The 11,343-nt window shown below is 35.5% G+C and overlaps 1 protein-coding gene across 1 annotated transcript; it reads left to right on the forward strand.

The window, feature by feature from the left end:
- Positions 1-381: 381 nt before the first annotated feature.
- On the forward strand, positions 382-6,634 carry LOC110095057 (adenine phosphoribosyltransferase 4). The gene is made up of 6 exons (XM_020820426.2): positions 382-893; positions 1,163-1,273; positions 4,037-4,129; positions 5,057-5,206; positions 6,308-6,366; positions 6,468-6,634. Exons 1-6 carry the CDS (start codon positions 794-796, stop codon positions 6,519-6,521), a joined length of 567 nt encoding a protein of 188 aa, XP_020676085.1. The 5' UTR covers positions 382-793; the 3' UTR covers positions 6,522-6,634.
- Positions 6,635-11,343: the final 4,709 nt, after the last annotated feature.

An 11,343-nucleotide genomic window follows, 5' to 3' on the forward strand; every position in this document is an offset into this window, starting at 1 on the left:
CTGCGATCAAATAACGGAAGAAATGGCGTTCAGTTGCGACGTTTGAGGGTCTCCATTCGGCTGTTTGCCGGTTGGAGATGATCTTAGTGGGAAATGTTACAATATAAATAGAGGCCAAGAGGACGACCAAATAAATAACAAGACAAAAAAATTGCACGATTTTCTTTTTTAATATATTTTTTTGAAATGCAGTCATCCTTTATTTATTTTGGTAGGTTGCTTAACGAGCTCCATTTTTTCGTTAAGCAGCGAAATTGCCCCCAAAACTTCAAACCGCCCTTCCCCTCAGCAAACAAACTCTCTACTTAAGTGAAATATACGCAAAAGCTGTCGCCTTTAACTAGCAAAATAGATCCGTGGCCGAAGAAAGCGAGAGGAGAAGCGACAGAAAAGTGGAAGATTTCGTAGGGGAGAAACAGCGAGAATATCTGCTTCGTGATATCTGTGCTTTTACTCGCTTGTGGGGAAGGGTGAAGACGGTGAGTCGTTGGCCAAATGAGGCGGTTCTGTTGCTTCTTGTCTTCTCGAGCCGGTTCCTTTTTCTCCTCTTCCTCTTTCTTCAACACTTTCTCTCTCCTCCCCTCGCTGTTGGCTTTAACTCCTCTCGCTTTCTCGAGCAGAGAGCGCTCTCCTCTCTCCTCCACCAAACAGTCCAAAATCCTTTTCTTTCTTCTCTGCAACACCTGCCACTATAAATAGGTTCCTCCCTGATTATTTTTTCTCCAAGCTCTCTGTTTTCTTCCTTCTCAGTAGCTCATAGCCAAAGAAGAGGAGCTTCTTCTTGTTCCCTTGTATGCTCGTGGCAATGTCAGCTTGGAAGGACAGGGAAAATGATCCTCGTATTGAAGGGATTGCTTCCTCAATGCGCGTCATTTCCGACTTCCCTAAGCCAGGTCTAAGCTTTCTTAACCTCTTCTTAGTTCTCTTTGGATTTTTCTCATATTCCAGAGCTTCCCCTTCCTTAATCCAGTTTTGGTACTTCATTTATCCTTTTTTTCTCTTTTGAAAAAAAAAATTGACTTTTCATTCCTGTAGTTTATACTCTCTGTGGCTTATACCCACCAGCTGATGGAATTGCTGTTTACTTTCAAAAAATATCAAGTTTTGATGTCTTACGGTGATCTAACTGGTTGTTCTGTGCATATTTTTTCATGGGATTCAGGGTTTAAGTTCAAAGACATTACCACGCTGCTCCTCAATCCTAAAGCATTCAAGAACACCGTGGATTTGTTCGTGGAGCGCTACACCGGCAAGGGCATTTCCGTTGTTGCAGGTGATATAGCACTGATCTTTTAACCTTCTTCATGTCCAATTCCTTCTTTGTTGTCAAAGTATCAGCTATGGGAGACTCCTATCTCCATAATTCTTGCTTGGATGAGAAAATTTTCATACTTTTAAGAATTTCTTAAATCTATCAATTTATTCATTTCATTATCTCTGCGTCTCCTGCTTCTCACCACTGTTTTCATTTCTTCATCTTGCTGTTTGATCATTTCCATTGTTTTGAGCCGCTTAAATGATATTCATAGTTGGTTATAATCCTATGAATTGCTTTTTTTGGAGCTAAATTCTTCTGCTTTCTGATTTTCTTTGGAAATTTTACTTGAGCTGATAGCTTTGTTATGCTTTGTATCTTGGCTTGGATGAATGGATATCAGAACTTCTGCATCCAGCAATATATGCTCATTATACTGATTTAAATTCTGACTAGTTTGAGTCTTATGGGCTGTAAGTTATTGATATTATACTTAGTAAATCTATGTAACAAACATATTATATATGAATTGAAGCTCCTCGATCCAAACATACAGACTTGATTCATTTTTCTTTAATAGTCGCTTCAGGTGAGTTTTCATTCTAATTTTTTGAACTTTTCTTTCAACTTAGATCATAATTCTGAATTTTGGGTAATTCTACTTAAAATTTACAGAGTTTTTGTAAGAATTACATAAAATTCTTTTTAATGTCTTCAACTTCTTCAAATCAATTCTATTCTAATAGATAAAACAAGACATGGAAACTAGGCATTAAGGTTTGTACCGTGTTAATAAGTGATATTTGTAACTAATTTATGTAATCTTACGAAACCAATTTAAACCTCAATTATGGTTGTTCATCTGGTCTGAACGCTTCAGTTTTTGAACTGTTTGGTTATTTTGATCTTCTAGTCTTCTCACTGAATTGATAAATTGGCCGTTTCATTTTCTCCAAGTTTGGAATTGTAATCTAAGTGAATGTGCTTGCCTTCAAAATTTGAAATCATCTCAATTCTATGGCAGGTTTTGAACCTGCTTTCTTTTTTCCAGTTTGGTTTCTGTCAAAGCATAAACCTTTATAGAATTTAGCTAATAAATCAAAATAGTTTTGATTTTGTTTCTAAAGTTTTTCTGTACTTTTTTGACTTTGCTTAGTTTTTGTAGGAAATGAGCGGAAAAGAAAGGAATTCAGTTTATCAAATAAATTAATTTTTTTTTATATTCTCTTTATGATTCTTTGCTTAACCCATAGAAAAGCTAAAGGGGCTGTTTGGCAATGGGATTTATGCCCAATTTGAGCAGGATTTAAGCTAAATCCTGCCAAACAAGATTTACGCCGCCATTTGAACTTACGGTGAAATAAATCTACCGTCTGCTCCTTTTTGCGGTAAATCCCGGATTTACTAAATCCTACCGTTTGACGGATTTAACATTTCACTGCGAGCGGGAGAGCGAAGCACCTGGCTTCTTCGAGCGTTAAGTTCTCTGCCGCACCTAAATCCTGATTATATTATCAAACAACTCCACAAGATTTAACATAATTTAACATTTATGTTGCCAAACAATTTTTAGGATTTAACTTTAACATGATTTACTAAATCCAAATTTATAAGTTATATGCCAAACAACTCCTAAGTAACATTGAAATACGAATTACAATAAGATTGTGCAGACTGTTGGATCGAGTGGGTATTCCTTTAAATCAAATAATATTGGAAATTACTTTTTTTATTCATTTTTCTTCAACCAAAAAAGTGTCAATACTAATTTCAATTCAACTTACTTACTCTATTTCCATTTGCTTATGATACTCATTTTTTATTGTTTAAACACATCAAATTTACTTTTTTAGGCATTGTTTGGGATGGCCTTTTTATTGCTTTTTAAAGTAGCTTTCTAGCACAAATATTAAAATTTTTGTATAAAAAGGTTGTTTTAAGAAACAATAATAAAGCCGTCCCAAACGAAGCCTTAGTCGCTTGATCATGCTGATTTTTAAAATCAGTAAATTAATTATGTCTTAGTTTAAAAACTCTTTCATAGTAGGTCCCCCCAGCATATAAAATCAAACTGATTTGTTGTTATGGACCACAACTAGGTCATGTCAAATCTGTTTTGTACTTCACATCCTGCAAACGTCATTTTCTTTCAATCTTTTGGATAAGTTCTAAATTTTATAACTTGTTAATATATGTAACATGCAATTGCACAAGTTATAGCTAGTAGAAAAAAAATCTAATAATTAGTACTTTTACACCTAACATTGAAATAACTATTGTATTCTGTTTGTTCTTTCTATTCCTACATTTCTTAAAATTTCACATTTTTTGTTCTTGTAAAGTTTTGTTTGAATGGTGATGATTTTTCAATTTTCTTATGGTTCAATTCATTCTTTTATATGAATTCTTAATTCTTGATACTCAATGATTTGTCGAGATATGTTCTCCTTTGGCAACACTCAACAAGAATGAATGGAAAATGAGTGATTCATAAAGCCAAACGCCAAATAGTTAGGATAAAGCTGATTATTTGATGCTTTTTTTTTTTTAACTTTTGCTAGTATGTATTAGAATGCTGATGATGATTCTCTATTCATTGCATAATGATCATGTAAGCTTTTCACGTAGGCTTCGTTTGGGACGGCTTTCCTACTGTTTCTTAAAGCAGGATTCTAGTACAAAACTTTTAATTTTTTTACTAAAAATTTGTTTTAAAAAGCACTAAGAAAGTCATTCCAAACCAAGCCATAGATTGAACTTTTTGTGTCCTGATTCTTGCAGGAGTTGAGGCTAGAGGTTTTATATTTGGCCCCCCTATTGCCTTGGCAATAGGTGCTAAGTTTGTTCCTTTACGAAAACCAAGGAAGCTGCCAGGTAATTTTATTCCCTTTGTGTTTTCTATGCTACTTTGCAGTGCCATTTTTAAGAAATTTTTTTATTATTTTTTAATTGTTTTTTTGCTGATTTTACAACGTTCACTCTTCCTGACCATTGCTTCACTCCTTCTGACAAATTATTGAGCTTTAAGTATTAATCTTTGAAGTGGGCAATATGGTTAAAGATTTGAAGGGTCTGGATTGTTCTTTATGTTATTATATTGAAGTAGCATGTCGCCTTGGCTTAAATAAAAGATACATTACTATTTGATATAGTTAGAACTTAGTATATAACTAACATGATTCAAAAATGTGGTTTGTGCAATCTAGACTTCATTTGGGACGACATTCTTATTGCTTCTTAAAATAATTTTTCAGTACAAATTTTTGTACTAAAAATCTGTTATAAGAAACAGGAAAAAAAAGAGTCCCAAATGAAGCCCTTGTCTACTTATTTTCACAAATTATCTGTTCGGAAGGATGTTCTGTTAGGAGGCATGGACCTAAGGAGGACAGTTTATTTTCGTTATGAAGGGTTGTTGTCAATAGGTTACATACCTGAAAGATCAGAGTTGCAAAACTCCACTATTATTATCTTAGTGAAATCTGTCGTGGCGAGAACAAGTAGTTATCAATTGGGTTAATATATATAAATTTTTTGGGTTTTCCTGATAATTTGAATTAGGTCTCACCTATTCCAACTCATTTTTCTCTAAGAACTTTGTACTTGCACCATTTTTTACTGAATTGCTATAGAAAATGCATCTGGCTTAGCTTGTTTAGTTAGAACTACACCAGTTGTATTTAGATTGTTTATGCAAGATTACTTCTTTCTAATCTCATGCTTAAGTGTCAATCATAATAGGCATGAAATTTATACATCTTCAAAAGTAATTAAATATTTCTTTTGATAAAAAAAATACAGGTACAGTTATATCAGAAAAATATGTTCTTGAATATGGAACTGATTGTCTTGAAATGCATATTGAGGCTGTCGAACCTGGTGAACGTTCATTAGTAGTTGATGATGTGGTTGCAACTGGTGGAACACTCTGTGCAGCCATAAAATTACTTGGTATGTGCTTAATAAATTATTTTTAGCTATGAAATGTGCTTAATAAATTATTTTTAGCTATAAAAAATGAAACTTGACATCCTCCTTGTGGTTTTGAAGTATGTATATTCAATATGATTGCTTTTGCTGTAATTTGCAGAAGGTTGAGAAATTCAAATGCATTGAACTTCTACTTTACAACTGTTTTACATTGCTAATCTTTTTTTCTATCATATACTTTATGAAATTTCTATATCAAGAACAAGGTAAAGAAAAGTAAAACATACTTACAGGCACAGAATGGCTATTCCTTTAATGTCTTTTGCCTTTGTCTATTTCTTTCCTAGTAATATAACTTTGTTTATGCAGTACTATATTAGATTCTTTGACAGCTACAAGATAATATCTTACTATATAATATTTATTTGTCACCAGACATTGCAGCATGGTTGCCAAAAGGTGCAATGTCTAGAACTGAAAAAAGACAATCTAGCATCATAATTATTACTGTGACGCAGTTGGGTGTAATTATCTTACATCTTTTATATATATATAGCCTTTTTTACATCCAGCTACCATTAGTTTCTTATTAAAATAAGTTTTTGGTCTTTGAATATTTGAATATTTTACTAAAAAAGCCGTCCCAAATGAAGCCTCGGTGAAAGATCCCTTGTAAGGAGAAATTATTATGTGCGGACACTGAACGCAGTTCACCATCCGGAGACCAATTAGAATGCTTCATGTCAGCAGTACCGAGCAGTACCAAGCGGGTTACCAAGGCGTGGTACAGAGAAGAGGTGACGTGACGCATTCTGATTGGTCTCTGGACGGCGTTCGACATCCACACAGAATAATTTGCCCCTTGCAAGTGCTTCATCTTTAGATTATACCGGTGAGATTAGGATCGTAAAGAACCGCACAATTGAGTGAACTTACATAAAATTATTAATGTGTTTTGTATTTATCACTGCACCTGTTTAGATCATTTATGATCCCAACATTTACATGACAGAGGTAAGCATAGTCACACTTAGGCTTCGTTTGAGACTGCTCTCTTACTGCTTCTTAAAACAGCTTTCTAGTACAAATATAAAAATACTGCAATTCTTTTTGTTGATTCAGAACGTGCTGGTGCAGAAGTTGTGGAATGCGCTTGTGTCATCGAAGTACCCCATCTTAAGGTACATTAATGCTTCATAATACTGAAGTCCTATATTTTCTTTACTGGAAAACATCTTCTTGGAAAGGAGTTTATTTACTTGTTTATTTACTTGTTTTGCAGGGCCGTGAAAAGCTGAATGGAAAGCCATTGTACGTGCTTGTGGAAACTGACTGATGCTGTTTATCTTCTCAAAATCTGCTACTGATAAATTAATATTTGAAGCTTGAAGGGTTAATTAATATCTAGCATAGATTTAGATGGAAGCTGGCCTCATTTTGCCAGAGAATCAAGTAATTTTTTTTTTTATTCTGACTGCTTTTCTGCCATATTTCAACTATGTTTTTTTTTTTTTGGGTAAATTGAGGGCTTAGCCAATTCTATTAAAAAGAAAATGATTACAAAATTGCTTGCCAATTACATGTGATCTTCATATAGGAAAAACTGGAAAAGAAACCCAAAAACAGACAGTAAAAACTGTCTGGCCGGGACTCAGAGAAAATTATAAATCATTGTGATCATTCTCCTTTGGTTGCCCGTAGACCATCCAAAAGGAGAGGCAGGTATCATCATCGTCCACGGCCCAAAAAACCTGCCAGTGAAGAAGGCACCCCTTGTCGGCAACGAAGCAGCAGCGTCTTGATGAAATTGGGCAGCAAACAGAGATGCCACCAACAATTATCATATAGAATTTAGGAACCTGTCATACACCATTCGAACCAGCACGGAATTGCCACAGAAAAAAAGCAAATCTGATAACATTGTCAGCTTTACCCAACTTAGACTGATAATATCTTAATCTCACTGACCAAAAAACCTTCCCAATAGTGATTAGAAACTTCCCCAGTATCATAAAAAGGCAAAGCCAACCATAAAAACCCGAATAGAAATAGCATAACCCAAGATCACCACAACCCAGCATTCCCCCAAGCCAGAAAATGAAGCCGAACCATAGTGACATTGAAGCCAACATGAATCTAGTTATAATAAATGAAAAGTTTCTCCCTGATAGCCTTTCCTCCTTTCCAGCTGTCCAGCTTAACATAAGCAATTCTAGTAATTTTTTTTGCTAAAGAGACCGCACAAGAAAAGGTCCCTTTATGAATTCTATCATTCCTCTCAGTCCAAGTAACGTAAACAACAATATTGAAAAGCAACAGAACAGCGGACTTCAAGTCCCTGTTCACATCCAACCCATCTATATACTGAAGAGCTTGGCCCATATTAGGTCTGAATAGAAAACAATTCATCTTGGCCCATATTTCAACTATGTTACTATGCAATGTAGTCTTTCAAAATTTTTTTGCTTTGCATTGTGGTGTTTTAAGATGCATTATGCTTGCAATATTCAGCTGAACAGAAATGAATGAGTTGGCTATGCAGATGATCGAGACAAATATATACTCATTTTAAATATTAATTGAATTATGCAGGGCATGAAAAATCAAGTTGAATGCCTTTAAAACTCAAATCTATTGTAAATACTGAAGAAACTATGGCTTCTTTTGGGACGGCTTTCGTACTGCTTGTTAAAGCAATTTTATAGTATAAAAAATTTAATTTTTATACTATAAAGATGCTTTAAGAAGCAGTAAGAAAGCTATCCCAAATGAAGTTTAAATGTCTGTTTGAAGCAATTTTTTTATTATTTTGTTTTTTAGATTGCAATTATATTTTATTTTTCCAGTTTATAATCATTTTTATAAAATGTTCTTTTTAGGATGACTAGTTTTTTATAAATGTAGTTGTAAAGTTGTTAATGTAAAGTACTTTTTTTTTAAGTTGTAAAAATTAGTTTTCTAGCACAATTTTTTTTTTTGAAAGCAATGAGAAAGTAATAGTTAAATAGAAATTATGATTTTGGTTTGAAAAATAAAGTAGTAAGAAAGTGTCCCAAATAGACCCTTAGCATTGAAAGTGGTTGATTGACTGATTAAATTATTTAATCAACTTGAACTTAATTTAGTGTATTTGAAGTTTTGTTTGGGATAGCTTTTTGTTGCTTTCAAGATATTTTTGTATTAGAAAGTTGCTTTAGATAATAATAAAAAAAACTGTCCCAAACGAAGGATGGGTTTCATATGGATCAATTAAAATGAATTTCTTCATAGCTCCTTGATGCTCCATTTCCTATCAATTTTTCCTTGAATGAAAGTTAGATTACTGGTTAATGGCAACTTCTAATTCTTAAGAAAGACAAGATAGTTAGGGATTAAATGCCCATAATCCTAACAGTCCAAGTTACTTTTAAGGTATTTGTTTAAGATGATTAGTCATTTATTGTATGCCTAATCTCATTTAGATTTATTCTTCTAACCTTGCAATTTTTTTTTTGTTCATATGATAATATATCCCCATGCAATATATTGTTAAGTCTTTATTACAAGGGTTTTTAGGCAATTTCCCCCCTAAAAAATGTTAAAATACTATGGTCTTTAGGCAATTGCCCCCAATATAATTAAATACATTGTGTAGATCTGTTATTGTTAGGAAATAATGAACTAAATACAAAGATAAATAACAAATCAAAATTTGTTTCGAGGGCGTTACCCCCAGAAACCCCGCAGGGGCGTTGCCCTTTGACCACGCGACCTAACCAGTCAGGTCGAGTCTCACCAGGGGGCGCTGTCCCCTTGGACCCCTGTCATATATGCCAACAACTACTTATAAATTTATTCTCCCCTGCCATCACCATAAGGTCATGTCATCGCGTCCTCCAAGAGAAAAATTGAATGGCCATTCGCTACAACCTCTTATATTATCATGTCTACCTCCTTAAGGTTACATTGCCTTCACCACTCGAGGAGAATCAATTGGACCATTCGCATTAACCTTCCTTATCTTGATGCACTACATATCCATCATCTTTGATAAGACAACTGGTAAGCAAGCCAACATTTCATATGTAAAGCTTGCTCCAGCACCTCTCCACCACACAACTCCTCTGTCCTGACAACAACCACTACAACTTATTCCATCTATTGCTTCATACAATTATACATACATTGTAATAATAATGCAACAGTCATCTCTTTAGTTGAAATCAATAAAGTTTTTTATTCCCCAGCATTCTATCTTCCTCTCCATGTTAGCTTTGTCTTTATGGTATCAGAGCCACATCAAGCTTAATTGCTTGGCTCCCAAAGGATGGCAGACACTCAAGACTCATCTTCTACAAACACCCAGCAACCCAGCTCATTCCTCCCAAGTCCCAACAGACAACCCTATTCCTCCTTCCCTTAAGTTTCTCATCTCTAACCTCAAGATCATCATTCATACATAACTACAAAGTGATAAATATCCTATTGGAGACTTCAAGCTATCAAGATATTCATAGCAAATGGCTATGTGGGCTTCCTAATTGTTCAAACTACTACTCGCCCAAGCACACCACTTTAACCACATGCGATACCATTCCAAACCCTAACTTCATCATCTGGAACTTTCTTGACCAAAACCTCTTAGCAGTCCTATTTTAAACCATCTCACAAACCATATTGTCATACATTCTAAACCTCACCTCCTACCATGAAGTATGGATAATTCTAGAAAAATGTTTACAACCCACTAACCGATCAGGACTTATGTAGCTCAAGAATGAGCTACACAATGTCTCAATGCAAAATTTGACTATGTCCCAACACCTCTTTGACTTAAAGTCTCTTATTAACAACATCAAAGCAGCTGGATCTCATATTGATCTATAATATATTATCTTATACATCCTAAATGGTCTGCCACACTCCTACTAATAATTCAAAACAATAATTCGCACCAAACTAACCCCTATTAGACTAAGCGATCTTTCTCCATTCTATGCAGTGAAGAGATCAACATTTTGAATGAATATTTGATAACTCCACCAACATATCTCCTTCTTTTTTACTAGTCATGCCCTCTCAATAAACTATAAATAGACCACCATTTTTCAATGAAAGTGGACAAAAACAAAGAAGAAAAGGAAGAAAAAGTATCATAAGGAAGAGAGAGAAACTAGTGTTCTCTTACCATCAGAATCCTCGACTCTATCGCCAGATTCCCCCCCGGCTACTGATTGACGTCGGACTTCCGCCCAGCTATCTAATGACGCTAGACTTCCACCCACCCCCAACTATTATTGACTTCCCCCTGACAACTGTTGCAAGACAATAGTTTTTTCGACCTCCATCACCCACTAACTTTGATCATTCTAACCTTTGTCATCAGCCAATGGTCTTTCTAACCATTGTCACCCATCGACTATGGTCCTTCCGACTTTCGTGGCCAGACAATAATATTTCTGACCACTATTACCCGTTGACTATGGCCCTTCCGACTTCAGTAGCCAGACAACGATCTTTCTGACTACTATTGCCTGTCGACTACAGCTCTTTCAACCTTCATCACTAGGCAACTATTTTTCTGATGATTGCAGCCCACCGACTACTACGCTTTCGACCTCTATCGCCAGACTACGATTCATCTGACCATCGTCGCCAAGCAAAGGTCTTTTTGACCATTGTCTCCCGCCGACTACGACCCTTTTGACATCCGTTTCCAGATTACAATCCTTCTAACCTCCGTCACAAAACACCGATCTTTCTGACCACTGTCGCCCGTCGACTACGGTCATTTTTACCTTCGTCACCAGATAATGATCTTTCTGACCACTATTGCTCACTGACTACGATCCTTCTGATCTCTATCGCCAAATTAAAGCCCTTCTGACCTCCATCATTAAACAACAGTCTTTCTGACCATTATCACTCGCTGATCACGGTCCTTCTGACCTCCGTCGCCAGATAATGATCTTTTTAAACTATCGTCCGCGTGTACAGTCCTTCCGATCTCCATCGCCAGATTACGATCCTTCTAACCTCTGTTTCCAGACAACTGTCTTTTTGACCATTGCTGCCCGTCGACTACAATCCTTCCGACCTCCATCACTAGACTACGGTCCTTCTGATCTTCGTCGTCAGACGGTGGTCTTTCTAACAATTGCAGCCTGCCGACTACAGTC

Source organism: Dendrobium catenatum, unplaced genomic scaffold (genome assembly GCF_001605985.2).
Source record: "Dendrobium catenatum unplaced genomic scaffold, ASM160598v2 fragScaff_scaffold_1061, whole genome shotgun sequence".
Taxonomy (NCBI): domain Eukaryota; kingdom Viridiplantae; phylum Streptophyta; class Magnoliopsida; order Asparagales; family Orchidaceae; genus Dendrobium; species Dendrobium catenatum.